The sequence below is a fragment of the Peromyscus leucopus genome, chromosome 1 (assembly GCF_004664715.2).
Source record: "Peromyscus leucopus breed LL Stock chromosome 1, UCI_PerLeu_2.1, whole genome shotgun sequence".
Classification (NCBI taxonomy): domain Eukaryota; kingdom Metazoa; phylum Chordata; class Mammalia; order Rodentia; family Cricetidae; genus Peromyscus; species Peromyscus leucopus.
Window position 1 is genome coordinate 6,856,188 of NC_051063.1, and position 23,492 is coordinate 6,879,679.

General features: G+C 35.7%; 2 protein-coding genes across 2 annotated transcripts; both read left to right on the plus strand.

Moving 5' to 3' along the window:
* The first annotated feature begins 12,559 nt into the window (after positions 1–12,559).
* LOC114703475 (olfactory receptor 5B2-like) lies at positions 12,560–13,507 on the plus strand. Its single transcript, XM_028884322.1, has one exon. It carries the CDS (start codon positions 12,560–12,562, stop codon positions 13,505–13,507), a length of 948 nt encoding a protein of 315 aa, XP_028740155.1.
* Positions 13,508–21,914: 8,407 nt separating this feature from the next.
* LOC114703474 (olfactory receptor 5B2-like) lies at positions 21,915–22,895 on the plus strand. Its single transcript, XM_028884321.1, has one exon. The coding sequence runs from the start codon at positions 21,915–21,917 to the stop codon at positions 22,893–22,895; it is 981 nt and encodes a 326-aa protein (XP_028740154.1).
* Positions 22,896–23,492: the final 597 nt, after the last annotated feature.

Sequence of the window (23,492 nt, forward strand, 5' to 3'; positions counted from 1 at the left end):
TTAGTGGTCTCATAAAATGTGGATAATGTATGCCTCCAATAAATGCCTCCATTTTTGTAAGATTTAAAGTATAGGAGAACATTCCTATTGCATCATTATCTTTCTATTCTTAGAATACAAGAAACTTTGGATAAGATAAAACACAAAGTAAATGAAATTATAATATTTGCAGGTAGGTGGGTGGAGCTCGAAACAATTATCCCAAGTGAGGTAACCCACACCTTGAAAGATAAATATCACATTTTCTGTCATAGTAGATGTTAGTTTTGAATCTTCATAAATGTAAAATTTTAAAAACTTTTATCATTGATGTTATGAGTTGCATAAGAAAATTTAGTTATGTTTAAATCATGCCTGTTATGAAATCTCCACCTATCTGTAAGTCAAGAATGTTTACAATAAAATTTGAGTTTGCTTTTTATTGTAAATTCTTTTACACAAATATCTTAGAATTTTGAAGTGGGGCCTGGAGAATTGATTTGGTGGCTAAGAACTCTATCTGCTCTTGTGGAGAATGTAGGTTCACTTCCCAGCACTCACATGATAGCTCACAATGACACATAGCTGCAGTAGTTAGGGGTTTGAGACAACTATTCATTTTATTTAGTAAATTTTATTGTATCTTCTGTGAGCAACAACATCTATTTGAACATTTCGTGAATTTTATAAAGAGAGTCTGATATAAAGTAAAGTGATTCAAGGAAATATGCATAAGTCATGGAAATGCAATTCAGAGCATATGATCTATCCTTCTGAGTCTCAGCTGTATAAAAACAGCTGTATCTTCAAATGTTTAGAGTCCCATGATCTGTAGCCTTTAGATATATTTTTAAAAAATCAAAACAGATAAGCCATATAAAGTACCGGTTATTGTCCATTCCCTCATTCTTTTAATAAGTACAATGTCTGTCTTAGGCACAAGAATTTTGTTGATTTCTGGTTCCCCAGCAGGACACACAACACATTTCCTAATGTTGGAAGTCTTCTGACTGAAGCATACATCCAGGCTAATAGATATTGAGCTTTATTCTTATTTTCCATTTCTCAAGAAAAGCACAGTGATTTATTGTTTTCTTGCAGTTGTGAAACAGTGATTTAGCATTGCTCATGTAGTGGTTAATAAGCCTTGTTTTTCAAATTAGGTAAGCCTCTATGAATAGAAATAGAGCATGTGTTTACATTTTTATATCCTAGTTATATAATATAATTTTGTAACTATTTTTTGAGTATTTCATAACTTGTTCTTAAGTTTGATATTTTCTCATTTATTAATTTCCATTCCTCCTTCAAAAATATTACTATGATTTTCCTGATTGCAGTAACATTTTACAGATGATACCCTCATTTAGTCTTTTCATCAACTCTGGTATTAGTTTAAGATAACACATATTATCACATTCCCCAAAAGGGCCAACCAAGATTATAATAGTTCAAATAACTATTTTAAAATCAACCAAGTTAATTTTTGGCAAAGCAGGGACCCATAACCTAGTAACTGCATTATGTCATATGATAAATACACCACACACACACACACACACACACACACACACACACACACACACATGCTACAATATTACCACTGTATTTGGGCATGCTGCCTCAGATTATCTCTGATACAAAGTATAACAATATATAAAACATTGCAGCCCAAGCTCTCAGTGAGCCAAAGGAAAGATGGCTGAGCTCACATGTTGTACTCTCCTGGTTACTTCTGTCTTCAAGTTCATGAGAGTTATGGGTCTGACCCAGAGGCTTACCTTCTTACCTGAGCAACACAGCATGCAAATATAGCACCTCCATACATAATTAGGGCTCAATTCATAATTCAGCCCTTGAATGTAAGAAAATGTCTTTATTTGGAGACTGTTACTTAGTATTTGGCATGAATGTTGAAGATCCCCAAATGGCTTTGGAACCCTCTAATACAAGCACCATTCCTGAGTCTCCTGGTCTTCCTTCTTAGATCAATTATCTGACCACTTTAAATTTCATAATATACTTATCCATAAAAAAGGAATAGTAGACAGGTAACCCCAAGGACACCTGCCCCGAAGGATGCCCAGTGTGACAAAAAAGTGATCTTCATCATTTCTTGTACTTGGTAAGGTGTGATCACTCTTTTATCTAAATAAATAATACCACTATTATTTTTCCCCAGGAAACATGCTCTTGCTAACATGCCATTTGGCAAGAAATTAATTGTTGGTTCTAGACAACGATTAATAGTCAGCTCCTCAACAACAAATATAAAAAGGCTCTTGTTTTGGGCTACTCCATTTAGTGATAGGCCAATGGAGACTTCACATGTTCAAAAGTGGTAACCAGGAGAGAGTTCTATAGTCATGGAGCTCTCATGGGAAAATATCCCAAGAGGATTACAATGAGCCCTTATCTCACACAACTGGGGACCAAGTGATTAAAGATTTTATAGGAATCCAGCTCTGCTTATCAATGTAAATCATAGGATTATTTTAATTAATTTTTAAAAATAATTCTTTTGGTAATGAAAGAACTATAGGATTTCAATTTGACAGTCAGGTTAAGGGATAGAAATTTTTATTTTTTGTGTCCATAGTACATGTATGCCTCCTTTAATATGCATTATTTAGTTTCAGAGAAGGAATGTCAATATGTTCAATTGTTTTTGACCCCTGCTGAGTTTGAACTACAGTGCTGAGACTTGCTAACAAGCCCATGCAAAATAAGAAACGTTCTTTGCATTTGTGGTGCTTAAGTACAGTGGTTATAATAAGTACAAAACAACACAAGAAGCACACAATTGTCTGTACAGAGACATACACAGCATACTGAATAAGAACAGAAATAGTGCGCACGCAACACAAGAGAGCAGCGATCTCGTGAGTTCAGCCGCTGTTAGCAGAGAAGGCATACACAGACAACCCTGTCTGAAATACAGAACAGAAATAGTACATAGGACACTGAAAAGGAAAAGAGGAATTTTACTTGATATTAGCTTGTGAGAATACTTTCTGAGGAAAGTGAACATTTCTTTAAGTCCTAAACATGATAGAGGACCAGTATGAATATGCCTGTGTCAAACATGGAGATTACATGGTAAAAGTCCAGAGTTTCAAGGCAATCCAAACTCTTAAACAAACCAGATAGCTACAGCATCAACAAAGGTCATTGGTTGTAATTTCCATGGCAGTATCCTCCTCAAAACCACAAACAGCTATGAATTTTGTTTGGCTGTGGTTTTCTATAGTGGTCTCTGCTGTTTCAAAGAGAATTTCTTTAATGAGGGGTGAAGACTACATCACCCGTTGGTATATGATACACATTCAGATTATTGTTAGAAATCATGCTGGTTTAGTAAAGTGCTTCTGTAGGTTCTCCTCCAATATACGTGACTTCACTATTACTGAGTAATTAGCTAACTTTGCAACACCAGGCATGCTTTCTATCTTGTTAAGTTGTCCTTATGTCTAGTTAGAGAACTGTTGGTTACCACCAGTGTATGTGTGCTACTACTGCACCCTTAGAGTGCTATGCTATGCTTCTTGTTTCAGAGACATCTATGAAACATTCCAACACCTAGGGCTCGGGGAACACTGTGGAAGAGGGGGCAGAAAGGCTGTAAGGGCCAGAAGAGCAGTGATTTTGATATAAGAGTGTCTCTTAGTAATGTCAGAAGTTACACTTAAAAAGTCTCATCAATGTGACTGACCATAAATGACCTGAACAAGAACAACAACAGACATGCTAAAGTGGACCAGGGCAAGCCTCAACCCTATACAAAGAACTAAAGGAAACAAAAGATAACAGGGAGAGGGAGAAATAATTTTCCTTAGGGAAGGGCACAGAAACTGGTCATTTCTTGCTCTCGGCATTCTTTAGTACCATTGCTAATGATGTCACCCTAAACACCCTAAATATGTGTCCTTTTAGCCACTAAGTTAATAAAACATAGCTTATTCCTTTTGTCTGTAAATAGTTCAAATAATCAATTATAAAGATCACTGCCTCTTGGAGCTTCTTGTGTCTAATCTAGATTGGAGGATAAAAATAAGTTACTAGTAAGCAGGATTGTGATATAATTACGGAAAGGACAAGAAGGCTGAGTGTTGAGAAGTATGTAAACTGATCTTAGCTTATTTGTAAATCCTTACAGGCTGAAAGAAGTAGACACATGTACCTGTTCCTAAGAACTAATCTCTAATTGATCATCATTTGTAAATGAAAATTTAGTTTCCTCTAGGGAGTGCACTGGGGAAACATACTACACTAAAGGGCAGGATGCCTTCCCAACATTAGATGGCCAACAGAAAATGTACTTAATGGCATACTTGGAGGTCCATTGTCTCATAATGCATCAGGGTTTTCCTTTTTAAAATTTTTATTATTTTTTAAAATTTAATCTTGTTTTCTATTTTTAATTTTACTTTAATACTATTTATATATATTTTCATTTCTCTTTTTATTCTGCGGGTCCTTTGGGTACACATTACAGCCTCTGGTTTAGTATTTTTATGGAATTTCTGTGTGTGGGTATCTGTTTCCTGTCCCTTCTCTTGGGCTCTTTTCTTTCTATTTGTCTGTTTTCTCCAATTCCTGTGTGTTAGTTTTTTTTTATCTTATTATATTATATTTTATTATTACTCCTTAGAATCCTGTTTTCTAATAAGAGACCCAAAAGGAATGGGTATGGATTGGAGAAGGGAGATGGGGAGGAACTGAGAAGAGTAGAGGGAGGTGGGGAAACTGCAATCAGTATATATTATGTGAGGAAAAGAAATCTATTTTCAATAAATAAAATAAATCAAGTGCAAAGAATTTCTTATGGGTAAGAAATTTAGCATAGAACATAATAAAACACATTTGGGACTTATACCCAATATATAGAAATAGCCAGCTGGCCCTCGGTCTCTAGTATGTTATGTGACATCGTAATTTGTAATTTCATTTATTTGTGTATGTTTGCTTGTATGTAGGTATGCTGGTGCATGTGGGTCACTTGTGTGAAAAGCCCAGAAGTCACTTTCCTCAGTCACTCTCTACTTTACTTCAGAGTCCTCATTCTATTCTACTGCTTTACATATCTGCTTTTATGCCAATACCATGTTGTTTTTCTTACTCTGGTTCTGCAATGTATTTGGAAATCAGGCACTGTATATCTCCAGTATTAATCTGTTTATTCGTTCTTACATTTTCAATAAATGTATACAGTATTTCTTGGTCATGTCCACCTCTGACTCCCTCTTCCAGCTCCTCCTAGATCCAACACAATCTTTTATCATTACTTGTGGTTGTACATGATAACTGGATGGTAAGACAGTATTGCTGAAGATGCCACACATTTTGGTTGCAGGATACAGCAAACTCAATACCAAACTTATCAGAAAACTCTCCCAATGAGGGCTTCTTTCCTAGGGCTGGAAGGTACTATTCAGGCTGCTAGTGGAGAAACGAGAGCAATGTTCTTACTCAGAATCCTGAATGCTACCGTGTAGACCTGTCAGGAAAATTATGTCTACCGTTGCAACAGTGGGGGTGCTGTTATTGGGGATTATAAATCTTTCTTTGATTGGATTTGAGGCCAGCATTTGATCTTTTGGTCCAGGATAGGCTTGGATATTCATGGTCTTTTGTGGTTCCATGTGAAATTTTCCATTTTTTTTTTAGTTCTATGGAGACCATCATTAAAGGTGTATATTGCTTTTAGTAGTATAGTCAGTACTTGTAGATTATATTTGAATACCCATATTTATTTACTCATTATTCATAATCGCTACAATGTGCAATCAGTCTAGGTGTCCACCAACAAGTGAATGGATAAAGAAAATACAGTAGACTTGCACAAAGGAATTATTATTTGGCTATACAGACAGAAATCATGTCATATTCAGAACTGGAATCCATGTGAAAGTGAAATAAATCAGACTCAGAAAGAAAAGCATCCCATTTTCTTTCATGCCAGAAGCGTAAGTAAAAGATATTTTGAAAGGTCAACTTGAAAGCAGTAAGAAAATTGACAACTAGGAAAGGCTGAGGGGATTGGGGAAAGGGAGAAAGGAGAAAATAAAAGATGGTAGATGGTAATCAATTGTATTGAAGCATGCTATGTGTATGAGAGAGAATATTACTATAAAACTCACAAATATATAAATATTGTACATGCATTAATATTACAATAATGAATATGTAAATTATCAATATTTAATACATGTGAAATGTATTCAAAAGAGAAATAATTTTCTTAAGGATTTTTTTACTGTTCTATACTAATTGTGCAACTTAATGAGCTTATGGTATTTCATTTAAGCATATTACACAATTTGTTCACATATTCCTTCGTTACATTCTTTTAATACTCCATTTCCTGTTATGTTATAGCTTTCCTTTTCTCTTATTTCCACATATTAAAAAAACATGAAATATTTGCTTTTGTAATAGCTGGCTTATTTTATTCAATTAACATGATGATGCCTAGTTCCATCTAGTTTTCTGCAGAAAACATGATCTCATTCTTCAAGACTGGAAAGAGACATTTCCTTTACCCTTCATCTGCTGATGGGCAAGCAGACTGATTCTATAATCTGACTGCTGTAAATAGTGCTGTTGTAGTCAAGGGTGTGCAAGTGTGTCTTTATAGTAAGTTGACTTTGATTTTTTTGAGTATCATCTGCTCAGAACTCCTATATTTAGATTATAAAATATTTTTAATTTTAATTGTTTGAAGAATCTTCCATACTGATTTTCATAGTGTGTAAATTATTTTAAATTATTTCCATGAGACTATAAGTGTTACTTTTTCATATTTGATACTGACAGCAAGCAGGTTAAAGAAGAAATCTTTAAAAAATAAACGGTTTTCAGCTAAAAAGAAGAAAATTACACTGTGTAGAAAATACAGAACTCACCACAAATAATATTAACACATCATTTTTATTCATAAGAAGCTGAGCTAGGTCTCTACAGACAGTTTAATTGCTGCTCCTTTAGGTGACTGGAGTGAGAGATATGGCTGTCCTCCTGGGCATGTAGTCTCTGAAGTACTTCATGCCTGTATAAATTCCCTGGATCCCATGTATTGTTTTCTAGAATCTCAACTTGATTTTATTTGACACTGTTTTTATTGGAGTAGCCAAAGTCCTTTTGGTGGTCGTTTACTGGACTTAATGTAAAGGTTATTATTTTGCTCAGTAGGTTTTTTTTTTTTTTTTTAGAGATTTATTATTGCTACTTTTTAATTGTATGAATGTGTGCACATGTGCACATGTGAACATAGATGCCTACAAATATAGAGGCATCAGATTAACTGGAGCTAGAGATATAGGTGGTTGGGAAACTCCCAAGGTAGGTGTTTGACCCAAACTCAGTCCTGTGCAAGAGTAATACATGCTCTTACCAATAAGTCATCTTTTCAGTCCTATGATAAGTAGTCTTTAACACACATTTGCATATTAATATAAGCCTACATTATATTAAAGCATTAAAAATTATATCCCCCAGCTAAGAATGAGGTTTGTGTTCAGAATGATGACCTTCTCTTGCAGTTGCTCATAATTTCACTTAGTTTTCAGACTTTCTTCTATTTGCCTAAATAGCAGTACTGTGTGACATATTTGAACATTCTCTGATCTCTTTGTAATCATCTGCTGCTATTAAAATTCTGTCTTTGGGAATGGTCACCAAGAATAACTTCTTCAACAGGAGCCTTTCCTTCTTTGGATAGGACTTACAGTTGAATCCCAAGTGACACTGTGTCACCTTCTTTGAAAAGCAAGGTGAGTTTCTAGCTCAATCCTGTCTGTGGTTTATTTAGACTGTGAAAATAGAGTGTGTGCTATGTAATAGTTCAACAGTAATCATTTATGAAGGATTTGGGGTTCATCCCCTATGTTTCTAATATGTATGTGAGTTCATGCCACTTAGTTAAAATCCAGATAAAATCTCAATAATTTAAATAATAAGAGATAATTTTTTAATGTTGAGTTTCTTTCTTTTTATTTATTTAAAAAATTATAATTAATTTAATGTTACTTATCAGCTACGGATTCCCCGTCCTCCCTCCTCCTGCCCCCACCTACCCTCCCTCCAATCCCAACTCCTCCAGGGCAAGGACTCCCCTGGGGATTCAGCTCAGCCTGGTAGATTCAGTCGAGGCAGGTCCAGTCCTCTCCTCCCTTCACCCAGGTTGAGCAAAGTGTCCCAGCATAGGCCCCAGGCTCCACAAAGCCAGCTCATGCACTAAGGACAGGTCCTGGTCCCTCTGCCTGGGGGCTTCCCAAACAGTTTAAGCTAATCGACTGTCTCACTTATCCAGAGGGCCTGATCCAGTTCCATGGGGGGTCCTCAGCTATTGGTTCATAGTTCATGTGTTTCCACTAGATTGGCTATTTGTCCCTGTTCTTTTTCTAATCATGGTCTCAACAAAATTCTGTGATTAGGATAGTAGTTCTGTAAAGAAAAATATATATCACATTTCTCTCATACTACGAATATAGGAGATGAAAAAAAGGGGACATAAAGGTGAAAGGGGTGTTTTAGGAATGGGAAGAAGAAGAAATAGTAACACATGGGTGAATGTGATTAAAATTCATAAATGGAGAAATGTCGCAGTGACACATTATTGTATAATTAGTTATGACAAAAGGGAGAAACGGAATTAGTAGGCACTCAGTAAATGCTTGTTGAGACAACAAACAAATCAATGAATAAATGGAGGCATAAACGGACAATGATCCCATTTACGGAGCATTTTGTGGTTGTGGTGATTTGAATGAGAAACGCCTGACATATGCTCAGGCATTTGAATCCTTGGTTCCTAATTGGTTGTGCTATGTTGGGGAGGTTTAGGAGCTGCAGCAATGCTGGAGGACGTGTGCTGCCAAGGGCATGTTTTGGATTATATTGTCTCTCCATATTTCCCGTTTTATCTCTCCACTTCATGTTTGCAATTGAGGATTCCATCTTTCAAGTTCCTGTTCCAGCCAACATGCCTGCCTGGAACCTACATTCAGATAAATCTTGCCTCCAGTAAGTCATTTCTGGTCATGGTATTTTATCATAGCAACAGAAAAGTAACTAATACAATGGTCCTACATGTCTAAAATCAAATTTCATGATTAACTTTATGAGACTCTTAATAGTAGTGGTTTTCAACTTTCCTAATGCTATAACCCTTTAATAGAGTTCCTCATCTCAGGGTGACCCTGAACCATAAAATAATTTTGATGCTACTTCATAACTGTAATTTTGCTATGGCTATGAATCATAATGTAAATATCTGATATTCAGGGTATCTGATATACGACCCCCCAAAGGGCTCAGGATCCACAGGTTGAGAATCATTGCTTTATAGGCTCTTGCTTAAAAGGCGTTAGAATTTTGGAATAAAGAATCCATACCAAGACATACCATTTTTGTATGGTGATTTAGCATAGCCATGTACACACACACACACACACAACACACACACACACACACCACTTCATATTCATGACAAAGAAAAAAAAATAACATAACTCATGGAACCTTGCTTCTTCTTCATTTGAATTTGACTTCTACTGTCTTTCTTTTCTTTCTCCAATATATGTATGCAAAAACAGAAAAATCAGCTGTACATGAGACCCGTGACATTCTGAAAGTTATTACTAATAATAGTGATATTGAACTTATTCAACAAAATTATAGTTTGATCTACTATTCAGTTTCACCATGTTATTAGATCATAATCTTCCATGAGTAACACACTTTGCTGTAATGACCTGTGGTAAATTTAATTTCCAAAATCTCACATGTGGCAAACTTTTAGAGGGTTTTAATGCTGAAGATTTGAAGAATATAAAAATTTATATTGATAATTTATGTATAGTATAGTTTATCAATGTTTAAATTATGTTTCATGAAATTAATCATTAAATTCCAGTAAATGAGTCAACATATGATCTCAGTATCTCTTATTCTTTAATAATTTAAAGAATATTATTATTATATTGAATGCAATATGAGATCTATTGAATGAAATCATATTAATGAGGAATATAGTTTCATAAAAATGTCAATTAAATGCATATGAATTATTTTGTTCATCTAGGAGTCTTCACTTCTGTAGTATCTCAGAGTGCCTATTACTGGTGATATTGTTTGATTTCTCCATGAGGATTGTTCTTTTAGACCTGGGGGAGAAGAAAGAAGGGACTGTGTAGGTAGGAGGAGTGGAGGGGAGGGAAACTGGTAGAGATGTAATGTATAAGAGAAGAATAAAAGTTTTCAAAAGTTGTTTTTGTTGGGCAATAATCCTTTCTTCATGAGCTGATTCACACAACAAACACTTCTGATTGTATGGTAGGTCCTGAGTGTTGCAGTAGATATGTAAACAGAAATAAAAGTCAACAGGCTTAAGTTTTCATCAGATATTCAAACATATAAGTATACTACAGATTTCCCAATAACTACAAAATAGCAATTATTCCTATTTGAAAAGAATTTATAAATCATGTTCAAATTATTACATAAAAATGCAAATCTCAACACAAGTTACTGGTTCTAAAATTCAGGCAGTTTTTACAATGTCAGACTGACTTATATTTATGAAATTATTCCATTGTTCTAATTATGGCCCTTTCTATATTTACTTATATGCTAGGTGTATTGTATAATAGAGAAAAAAATTCAAAGGGAATAATTTATCTACAGGCTTATTAAGAAGCTGAGGACAACAGAGCATCCGGCATAGAGGAGAATGGTGCTCACTTTATCTTTAGAGAAAAAAGCAGTCTACACATGCATCTCTCTGCATTTGAAAAGGCAAAATTCTAATACTTTCAAGACCTAGTCCTTAGGCCTTCTCTCTCCAGGTTTCCATATTTGTAGATCACCTCAGGTTTCTGTGTTGTAACTTTCCTAGTGACTGAATTGGGATCACTTCTTTCCAGTTGTGCCCCAAATGTCACTGTAGGTTAGTGTGGCTCACCATTAGGGAATGGTGGTGACTAAGAAATGAATTTTTGGGGTATTTTAGAAATAGGATTAACAGCATGTGTTCATGGATTATATGTGGACTGAGGAGGAAAGAGTCAAATGGAGTCATCTTTGTATTCCATTATTTTTTAGAGTTTATTTAGTTTGGCTAGATATCCTAAGGATATTTTGAAAATTGAGGAGGTACCATTTGGCATAGGTAGACTATGATAAGGAGGCTGAGGGAACACAATCATGAAAATTGTGAAGCTATTTCATAATGTGATTATACTGTTGAAAAAAATTAAATCTTCAAAAGATTGTCATGCAATAAAAGGTTAGTGTCTCATAATTTATGTTTCAAAATAAAATTTCATATTGCTTATATTTGTCAAAGTTATATATGCTTAAACAAGCTTGGATGCTTTTTTAGAAATATGGTTAAAACATTTGTGTTGAGTTTCTTTTGATATTTTGTTTTTTCTTCTATGGTACTGTATATATTGTTATTACTTCATTAACAGTATTATTTGTTTAATGAGAGTATACTTGTGATTTATTGTGTCCTAACAATGAAGCAGAATTCTTAGTGATTTAAACATATCAACTTAATACATTTTCCAAACATCCTGGTAAAAGACAATTTTCATTATTATTTTAAACTGAAACACAGAAAAATGGCTACTCACCCAATGTTACCTGATCTGTAGGTGGCTAAATCAGGAATAAAAATGCACACAGGTCAGTGCCAGAGACTATGTTGTGTACAATCACAGAATGCTATCTCTCAGGGTGCTTGTATGATTTCAAAGAACTTTTAAAAATACTCAAAGAATTATGCAACCTAGGAAAAGTAGGAAGCATAATGGTCATTTTTCAAATTAATTAATTGAATTCCTGGGTTGTTCATCTTTGGTGAAAGGGATAATAAGAATGGGCATCTCTCTTATTCATTGTTGTTTCCCTTAAGGGGGTGAAGTAGGTGTAGGTTGCTCAGTGTAGTGTTCATTTAAATGGTAAATAAGTGTTGAGTTTTATATACTTTGGGTGCATGTCTTTCAAAGAAGACTGTTTTCATTGAAGAGTCGAAGGATGAATACATTTCTTTAGATCTCAAATGGATTTCAGCTGTATGTATGAATATCTCATATCTCACCATGGTATATCCAGAAAGGTGATGGACCACTGTTCTCAGGCAGTTATACAATAAAACAGGAAGATTAACCACATTAATATCCATTATTTTTTAGTCACATAGCACATAGTGCTTGGTTATTTTGTATCTGATTCTGAAATGACATTTATGAAAGTCAGAGTAGTTTATTATTGAAACAAACTTTCAACTCAAATTAGAATTTGTGAGTGAAACTTGAGAGACACCCAAGTGGTCATTTAGAATATCTGAGTGCTGTTGGAAACTAACAGCTACCATACAGAAGGCTCTAGAGATTACATTGTAAGGAAATGTAAGATTACAGCAGTCTCACGGTTATTGGGAATCCTACATTAGTAGTGAGATCATGCAGATAATGTCATTTGAGTGAAAGGAGTTCTCTGGCATCTATTCCTGTGTATTAGTGATGTATTTACTTTTCTTTATTTATTTGGACAGGTGATACACAATTTCAAAATGTCATACTTGGAGAATAGCACTAAGGTGACTAAATTTACACTTTTGGGATTGACTGACAACCCGGAGCTGGAAGTCCCCTTGTTCATAACATTTACCCTCATCTATCTCATCACACTGATTGGAAACTTGGGCATGATTGTGTTGATCTGGCTGGACTCCCGTCTCCACACTCCCATGTATCTTTTCCTCAGTAATCTCTCTCTGGCAGACTGTGTTTACTCCTCAGCTGTGACTCCAAAGGTGATGGCTGGGCTTCTCACAGGGGATAAAGTCATCTCCTATGGGGGTTGTGCTACTCAAATGTTCTTCTTTGTGTCTTTTGCCAGTGTTGACTGTTTCCTACTTGCTGTTATGGCTTTTGACAGGCATGCTGCAGTTTGTAAGCCCTTACATTACACCACTACAATGACTGCTAGTGTGTGTACTCACATGGTGATTGGTTGCTATGCCTGGGGCTTGTTTGAGTCTGCTATACACACTGGATTCACCTTTTCCCTCTCCTTCTGCCATTCTAATGTGGTCCATCACTTTTTCTGTGATATCCCTCCAATCCTGTCTCTTTCTTGCTATGATATATACATGAATGAGATCGTGTTCTTTATCTTAGCCTCATTCAATGTCTTTTGTGCTCTGATAGTTATCTTGACCTCCTATGTATTCGTATTCATTGCTATCCTGAGGATGCGTTCAGCAGAAGGACAGAAGAAAGACTTCTCTACTTGTACAGCCCACCTCACTGCTGTGACCATATTCTATGGAACTGTAATCTTCATGTACCTACAGCCCAGTTCTAGTCATTCCATGGACAATGACCAAATGGCATCTGTGTTCTACACCATAGTCGTTCCCATGTTGAACCCAGTTGTCTATAGCTTACGGAATAAAGAAGTTCATAATGCTTTCAAGAAAGTTGTTGAGAAAATGAAGACTTTTTTCAGTTCTTAATTTTTTAAAATTTTAGATTATAAATTTTATTGAAAATAAGTCATATTTTTGAAAAAATATTGATAGAAATTTAAATTTTTCATGTGTTAGTTTTGCTTTCTCCCATTTTGCTAAAGGATTACCTCCTTTTGTTAATGACTATTTTTATTTAAGAGCAAGCATTGTACTGATCCTTGGTGGTGGTTATTTGGTACTTGATAACAATACAAAGTTACAAAGCTGAATTACCGGAAATCTGACAGTGTATATGTATCTTCTTTTTTTTTTATTAAAATTTTTTTATTCATTTTACATACCAATCACAGATCCTCCTCTTCCCTCCACCTTTACCTCCAGCCTCCCCCTGCTAAAAACCAGTCCCCATTCCCTCGTACAAGAAGGTAAGCCCTCCCATGGGGAGTAAGCAGAGCCTGGTACTTTCAGTAGAGGCAGGTCTGAGCCCCTCCCTCTGCCTCAAGGCTGTGTGAGGTATCCCACCACAGGTAATGGGCTCCAAAGAGCCAGCTCATGCATCAGGAATGAATCCTGATCCTTAGGAATGGATCCTGGTCCTACTGCCAGGGCCCCCTTAAACAGATCAAGCTACACAACTGTCTCACTATGCAGAGGGCCTAGTCCAGTCCCATGGAGGCTCCACAGCTATTGTTCTAAATTTCATGAGTTCCCACTAGTTTGGTTTGGTTGTCTCTGTAGGCTTTTCCATCATGATCTTGATGCTCCTTGCTCATAGAATCACTCCTCTTTCTCCTTGACTAGACTACTGGAGCTCGGCCTGGTGTTTGGCTGTGGATCTCTGCATCTGCTTCCATCAGTTACTGAAGAAAGGGTCTATGATGATAGTTAGGGTATTCACTGATCTGAGTACTGAAGTAAGCCAGGTCAGGCACCATCTCCATTATTGCAATTAGTCTAAGCTGGGGTCATCCTTGTGGATTTCTGGGAACTTCCCTAGTACAGAGTTTCTCCCTATCCCCATGATGTCTCCCTCTATTATGATATCTCTTTCATTGTTCTCCCACTCTGTTCCTGTTCTATCTAGCTCAACCATCTTATTCCCTTATGTTCTCTTCCCCTACCCCCTACCTTCCATTGCCCTCCCTCTCATCCCCAGTTTACTTGTGGAGATCTTATGTGTCTTGCTACTTCCTCCCCTCCCTGTCAAGAAGGACTGACACTTCAGCGAACACCTTTAAACTTGCTTTTCCACTGACACTCAGCCAAGCTCACCACAAAATATCTCTTCCTCAGTTTTTGTATCATCTTTTTTAGACATTCTCTTCTGTAGTCCAGATTAGCCTCAAATTCACCATATAGCCAACATTAATCTTGAATTCCTGATCCTCCTACCTCTGCCTATCTCCAGTGTTGATTGTAGATGTGAGCCACTAAGCCTGGATTTATGTGGTGCTGGGGATAGAACCCAGAGCTTTCTGCCTGTTAGAAATGCCCTTCGCCAGCTATGCTACATCCTCATTACTGTCTTTTTAAAGACAAAAAAAATCTATCAATATATATAAAAGAAACATTGGAAAGTCTCAAAGTAATTTAGACTATAAGCCAGATACCCAGACTAGGTTAACAGAAAGTGAAAGTAGCAAAGCTAGTTAGTTTGTATGTAAAGGCAGCTTTTCAGTGGCCTGATTTGTTACTTCCCCCCTTTCTTTTTTTTTGTGATGCGTTTTGTTTTTGGAGACAAGATTCTCATTATGTAGTCTTGGTTGACCTGGAACCAAGATATAGAACAGGCTGGCCTTGAACTCACAGAGATCCACTTGCCTTTCCTTTCCGTGTGCTGGGATTAAGGGCTTGTCAGCACTTAATTTTAATTCAGGAGATTTAAAAATATGTATGGTTAATCAGTTGTCTATTGTTGTGTAAGAAGCTTCCTTAAAATTTAATGCCTTGGCCAGGCGGTGGTGGCTCACCCCTTTAATCCCAGCACTCAGGAGGCAGAGCCAGGTGAATTTCTGTGAGTTTGAGGCCAGCCTGGGCTACCAAGTGAGTTCCAGGAAAAGCACAAAGCTACACAGAGAAACCCTGTCTCGAAAAAACAAAAACAAAATTAAAATTTAATGTCTTAAGAGAATGCTTTATATTTTACATAATCATATGAACAGCACAATTCTTTTATTTTCACCTATGTTCACCCGTGACATTCTTTATATTAAGTAAGGTCATCTGAGCTTGAAGGCCTGAGATAGGTTCATTCTTTTATTGGTATTAAACGTGGATATTGTCTGGATCTGTTTTCTATCCTCCAATGGCTGGGGCAGCTTGTTTGCAGTATACTCTTAAGAGAGTGTTTTCAAAATCTGAAAGTAAAAGTAAAATATTTCCTCCACTCTAAACACCCACATTCTTCTGTTTAACAGTTTCATTGTACATCAGGTAATGCAAGGCCTACTTTTAACTTAGAATTTATGTATGAAGAAAGAATTACCGACTCTTGGAAAAGGAGAAGTGAAGAATTTGTGGTCACAAGATGATGACTCAAATCTGGTGACATTAGAATAATTTGACTGAGCTAAAATGCTAAAATAAAGAAAGCAAAAATAGTGGCACAAAACAATCTACTTCTCAAACATCATAAACTAGTGTAACAGTGTGAAATTGAACTGTTTTGTATGCTATGAGATTCTTTCCATTTTGTAAAGAAGGCTCTGTTAAAACAGAGATATATTTATAGAAAGAAAAAAATTTCATAGAAACCCACTACTCCTTTCTCTTGGAAGTCAAGTTTACTTTGTCTTTCCTTTACCAGAATTTTTATGAAGAAGTCTACAGAAGGTGTAGATTGTTTTCAGTAGGATGCTGAGCATATATAAGCAACACCATTTTATTCTTTTGCTGCACTGTTCTCTGAAGCCCAATCTATAAACTCAGTCTAGGTGTCCTACAACAGATAGATGGGTAAAGAAAACATGACAATGTACACAGCAGACTTCTATTCAGCCCCAAATAAGAAAGATATTATGATATTATAAGGAAAAAGCATGGCACTATAAATCATCAGGTTGAGAAAATTAAGGCAGATTCAGAAAAAATTATCACATGCCTTCTTTCTTATGGTTAAAGTTAGTATAAAATCAATATTAAAAACAAATGAAGTAGTAGATTTACTTCCTTTGAAGAGTATGTGGTGAGGCAAGGAGTAGCACAGGGGGATTTGTCAATGTAAGAAAAGTGGAATTAGAGCATAATACATTCATGAATGAAAATGTCATAGTAGTATCCAGTATACTAAGTAATAAATCAATTAAAGAGGTATAGAAGAAACCAATTATAAAGTACATGAGAAAATCTTTTTCTTTAGCAATTTCATTAGTATCTAGTAATTGTACACAATGCTGATATAATTATGACATTTCTGTATATGCCTTGAATGTATTTTGATCATATTCACTCCCACTATTATTTGTTATTGGCTACTTTACCACTTGTTTATATATAATTCTCTCCCTTTCATTTTTATGTATTTTTTCTCTAAATATCACCTATGAAAGAAATGTGTTGGTGAGAATGGTTTATTTCACTTACATGACTGATCATTTTAAGTTAGAAATGACATGAATTACTCTTGCTTAAATGTTGAATAATCCACTTTCCTATCTATCTATCTATCTATCTATCTATCTATCTATCTATCTATCTATCTGTCTGTCATCTATCTATCATCTATCTATCTATCTATCTATCTATCTATCTATCTGTCTGTCTGTCATCTATCTATCATCTATCTATCTATCTATCTATCTATCTATCTATCTATCTATCTATCTATCTATCATCTCTTTATTGTCTGTCATCATCATCTACCTATCATAGTTTACTAATTTGTTGACCTGTACTCCATTGAATTATATGACAGTTATTTTGAACAGATCATCAATAAACATAGTTACGAAAATACCTTTCTAGCAGACTGACTTTGTTTGGGGGCAATTCAAACCCAGGAGTAGTGTATCAAGGTCATAAGTTAATTTTACTTTCAGTCTCTTTTAGAGGTTACTTATAGCAGAGAATCATGAAAGACTCAAAGGCAGCTGCATGACTGGAATTCTACCACAGCATAGATGAAGACACAAAAGCTGAATACAACTTTCAGAGAGTTACGAGTCTCTCTTCCCCATGCCATTGCTACCTGCACACACACACACACACACACACACACACACACACAACACACACACACACTTACTCCCAGGAAATGTTGTGCATGACTGTTCTTTCTCAACAAGCTGATATAGGTAGTTCTTTATAGACAATTAATTACTGCTTATCTTGGTGAATAGAATGAGCTGAGATTCTCTGGCAGCAATTTCTCTGTGGACTTTGTGCATGTCCAAGTCCTTTGGATTCAAGACAATGGTGTCTAATATCCAACATGAATCTATAAGACACAATGTTAGAAGGAACAGTCTATGTGTCAAAGGCATTTTGGTATTTATTTAACATAGAAAGTTACTATTTTGTGAAGTTTTATTTTAAGATTGCATATTTATTATAGGTAAGCAACAACATCCAGTTCAAACAAATGCTCAGTTAAAATTAACATTCAAGTTCACAAAGTTGTGCTCTTAGAGTTGTTGGCCACTTCACAGAGTGCAAACAGACTTCTATTTTTTCTCACAGCATCCCCATGTGGCAGGTTGGAGACTATTTTGTAACCCCCACATAATAATCACTTTTTCCTTGTATTTGTCTGTCTCTGGAGAACTTTGGTGTTCAATTAGTCATTAGTAAATAACTTCTTCATCAGGAGTTTTCCTTCTTTGAGAAGGACTTCCAACTGGATCCCAAGTGACACAGTGCCACCTTCCTTAAAGAGTAAGGAAAGGTTTCGAGCTTAATCTGTTTTGTTCAGACTGCAGAAACAGAAGATCTGCTGTGTAAAGGTGACTATTTTCCTATAGAATAATCAGTTTAGCGTTCTGGTATCTAATGTCCTCCTGAGTTCATACCTCTTTACCAAGAGAGTAGACATCAGAACTGCTTTCTCTAAAGTAGATAATGGGGGATATTTCCAAATAGAAGATGGTATCATTATCACACTTTGAAATCTGTTTTTAAGATAGTGCTTATAACATGGATAACTCTTAGCAAACAAATGAAGGATTGAATGAAGTCTATGAACAACCACTTTCTTGTTTGCTGAGCTATGTAGCATGTGTTTCTAAAGCAACGTTCTCAAAGAACTTTACATGGACTTTTTACAGGCTCATGATCAAGTGTTCTATTAATATGGAATTTATAGATAGAAGTACAATTTATATTAGGATACAAAAAACACACATCTATAACCACATACACACCAATGTGTTTATATATTCATAGAATAAATAAAGCTTCCATGCAGTCCCACTCTCCTTTACTTTTGAGTTCATCTTTATGCTCCTTTTTGTCTTAAGTTAATATTTGCAATCATTAAGCAGAGCAGTGGCATAAAATACCTATTTTAGAAACTGTTACTAGCTAGGTAGTGGTGGTGCAGCCTTTAATCCCAGCACTCAGGAGACAGAGGCAGGTGGATTTCTATGAGTTCGAGGCTAGCCTGGTCTACAAAGTGAGTTCCAGGACAGCAAGGGCTGTTACACAGAGAAACCCTGTCTTGAAAAACAAAAACCAAACCAAACCAAACAAACAAAAAGGAAACCGTAACTAATAATACCAATGTATTTAACACAATTTTTTAAATTGCTGGTTTAATCAATTATTTAATTTTACCATCCACTAATGGATTGTGACTTTTCATCTATAAAATACTGTGAATAACCTGTCATAGCTTAATTCTCAAAGATTCACATTAGGCAAATTCAAGGAGAGTACAGTGCATTTTAATAACACGTGTATCACAATAAGCATATTTAAATTATATTTAAATGGCATTCTGTTGGCAATTATTCTCAGTTGTGTTTCAAAAAGTTATAATTTCAAAATATTACAATCTGTTTTGAGAGAATTCTTCAAGAAGGACACTGACATTGCCTGTATGGAACATAATATAAGATATAAGATACAAGAATACAGTCTCATGACAATATCAACAAAAAGTGTGAGAGGCATTCTCTGGTTCTTCATATATAGTCTCAGAGCAGGCATCATCAGGGATTTTTTAATTCTTTGTGGGAGCTGCTCTTCAAAACTATTTTCTTTTAAATATTTATCTTTATTTTATGTGCATCGGTGTTTTGCCTGCATGTATGTCTATAAGGGTTTTGGAGTCCCTGGAACTGGAGTTAAAGACAGCTGTGAGCTGCCATGCAGGTGCTGGGAACTGAAACCCGGTCATCTGGAAGAGCAGTCAGTGCTCTTAACCACCGAGCCATCTCTCCAGCCATGTCAAAACTGTCTTTGAGGAAGAATTACAAGTATTTCTTATGTAGTTTATTTACCTAAAAGTGGATTTCCTGTGTGAAGTGTGTTATATGATGTGATAGGCACTTGAACATGAGGAAAAATCAGAAGAAGCTTCTCTGGATTTTAATCCAGTATACAACAGGTACTCAAGTGTATGGGAATATGTTTCTTCAATAACTACGAAGCATCTCATATCTTCACTTTTTTTTTTCAGAAAAAATAGGATCTTTGGAGAATTTAGAAGTTATTAAGTAAAAAAGTAATTAAGTAAAATTATTAAGTTCAAAAAACTAAGTTTCAAAATGAGGTATATAGCCTGAAGCTCAGGCACTTTCTGTTGTCTCACATTGGTTTACATTTACAAAATTCTTGAATCATTCTGCACCTTTATTTGTTTCTCTGTCTTTCTCCATCTTTACCCTTTTCAGTTTCTATTTATGGTTTTGTGGTGTTGGGCAATGAACCCAGGGTCCTGTTCATGGCAGAAAAACTCCTTACTAGTATGCTCTGCTCCCTCTCATTGTTCTTATTTATTTATTTTTAGACAGAGTCTGAGTTACTCAGGTTGGACTTGAACCCACTCTGTCACCCTGGTAGGACTGAACTCACAATCTTCCCGTTACTGCTTCCAGAAAGAATGATGTTCTATTATTATATGTTCATCTCTAGTCTAAATATAATGAGTCACAGAGAATTAACTTTGTAACAGCAAAATTTATTGTTTAGTTCTTGGGCTCAAATTTAGAATCTTTAGAGTGTGAATCCATAAGACTTAGTACAACAGTGTCTGGCACAAAGAAAAATGTTGCTAGTTCTATGTTTAGAATTACAAAGAATGGACCGATTTATAGCCAGTCATGGATGGAAGAAAGGTTTATGGGGCCTTACCAGTCACTGTGGAACTACTATGGCTAGATTCAGAAAAAGGGATAAATATTACCTTCAATGTGTATCCCCTGGTAACCCCAGTATGTTACAACAGATAGTCCTAATCCAATGAATCTGAGAGAGGAACAGATAGAGAGGAGGAAGGGTTGAACACTGTTGAAAGAATATAAGAAATGGTGAGATGAGAGAGTAACAGGAATGACCTATATACATACACATGTGAAATTGTAAGAGAAATAATAAAAGTTGAAAAAATGCAGTCTCTGTACCAATGTGCTCTCTATTTGAAAACACTAAACTTCAATACTTATTTGTCAGCCCCATCATCTTTAAGAACAGATATTTGAATATCACATGAGATTTCTTTGTATTAACTTTCCCAGGGACGAATTTGAAGTCTCTGTTCTTTCTAGCTATGATCCAAATGGTAGTGTCTCCTGGAGGTAGTGACTGAGGAATGCATTGAGGGTATATGTTGAAGAGAGCATTAACCTTGTATGCTCGTGGATTACATGTGGAGCAAGAGAGTCAGAGACCCAATGCTGAATTATTCTGGTATTAAATTCTTGTTTGCTGAACGATTTATCACATTTTCATCAGATATTTACCATGGATTTTGTAAACTAACGAAACTATTTTATAATGAGATTATGTTGAATAAGCTAAGTGGTCAAACCTGAACTAAAACAAGTTATGCTGTAGCACCAGATGGTATTTTAAAATTCCAATTTATTATTCCTTCTGAAACATCATCCTTGTTAATATTTAATATTTGTGAAAGTTTCATTTTGACTAAGAATTTTTGAATTAAAGTTAGACTATTATCTCCATAAGTTGCTTAAGTATATGGTTCAAATAATTTTTTTCTCTTTCTCATTTTCTCTCTTCAAATAACATGCATATATCTTTGCTTTTGTTAATAAAATTATATATATTTAGAATGGTATAATGGTTGTTCATAGTGTGTTAACTATACTAAGCAGTATTCTGAGCAATTTCAACCTACAACTCACTACACTGTTTTCTTCCCTATTTTATAGTGTGTTTACCTGTGGCGGTTACTGAGAATTGAACCCAGGGCCTCATGTACTTTGGGAAAGGCATAATTCGGCAATCTGTCCATGTCTTTTCTTAATTTTGACAGGTAAAATACAATATCAAAATGTTATATGTGACCAACAGCAGTAGAATGAATACGTTTATACTTTTGGGACTAACTGACAATCCAGAGCTGGAAGTTCCCCTGTTCATAACATTCACCTTCATCTATCTCATCACACTGATTGGGAACTTGGGCATGATTGTGTTGATCTGGCTGGACTCCCGTCTCCACACTCCCATGTATCTTTTCCTCAGTAATCTCTCTCTGGCAGACTGTGTTTACTCCTCAGCTGTGACTCCAAAAGTGATGGCTGGGCTTCTCACAGGGGATAAAGTCATCTCCTATGGGGGATGTGTTACTCAAATGTTCTTCTTTGTGTCTTTTGCCAGTGTTGACTGTTTCCTACTTGCTGTTATGGCTTTTGACAGGCATGCTGCAGTTTGTAAGCCCTTACATTACACCGTAACCATGACTAGTAGTGTGTGTACTCACATGGTGATTGGCTGCTATGTGTTCAGCTTAGCTGAATCTTTTATCTATACTGGGTTTATCTTTGATCTCTCCTTCTGCCATTCTAATGTAATTCATCACTTTTTCTGTGATATCCCTCCAATCCTATCTCTTTCTTGCTCTGATATATACATGAATGAGATTGTGCTCTTTATCATGACATCCTTCAATGTCTTTTTTGCTCTGATAGTTATCTTGACCTCCTATGTATTCATATTCATTGCTATCCTGAGGATGCGTTCATCAGAAGGACGGAGGAAAGCCTTCTCTACTTGTGCAGCCCACCTCACCGCTGTGACCATATTCTATGGAACTATAATCTTTATGTACCTACAGCCCAGTTCTAATCATTCCATGGACAATGACCAAATGGCATCTGTGTTCTACACCATAGTCATTCCCATGTTGAATCCAGTTGTCTATAGCTTAAGGAATAAAGAGGTTCATAATGCCTTAAAGAAAGCCATTGAAAAGATGAATTATGTTCAACACCTAGTTTTAATTAGAAAGTTATACAATTTGCATAATTAATCATTCATCTATTGTGTAGCAGAAAATTTCCTTATTTAGTGACTCAAGAGAATGGTTTACTATCATATATACTTGAGAAGCCCCTTTGTTTTGCATCTGGGCTCACTCATGAGATTTTGTATATTTTGTAACTTCGGCTGAGCTAGGTGTTCCAAGATAGTCTCATTTTCCTTTATTGTTAATGATACTTGGCATTTTCTAGGCAATTTTTGCTCATCTATACTGGATCTCTTATCATTTAGAGCATAATTCAGCTGGCTTACTCAACATTTTCAGGCAGTATTCTCATAGACTACTATGTAACTCACATGCCTATTCAAATGTTAAGTAAAACAAGTATGAATTTCCTCTACCACTCTACACCAGGAGATGGCAATTAAGCCTCACGAAAAGTCAAATATGAAGAGGGAGATACCAGTTTTTGAGAAAGAGTATAAGAACAATTTGTCTTTTTGTGATGGCTGGAGCTTCATTAGATCAGAGCTGGTGTGGAAAAATAATGCTAGTCTGCTAACAAATACAAAATATGTTCAAAGTGTAGAGAATAAGAGACTGTGGAGTTCTCAGTCTTAACTGGGATATACATATCAGACTCCT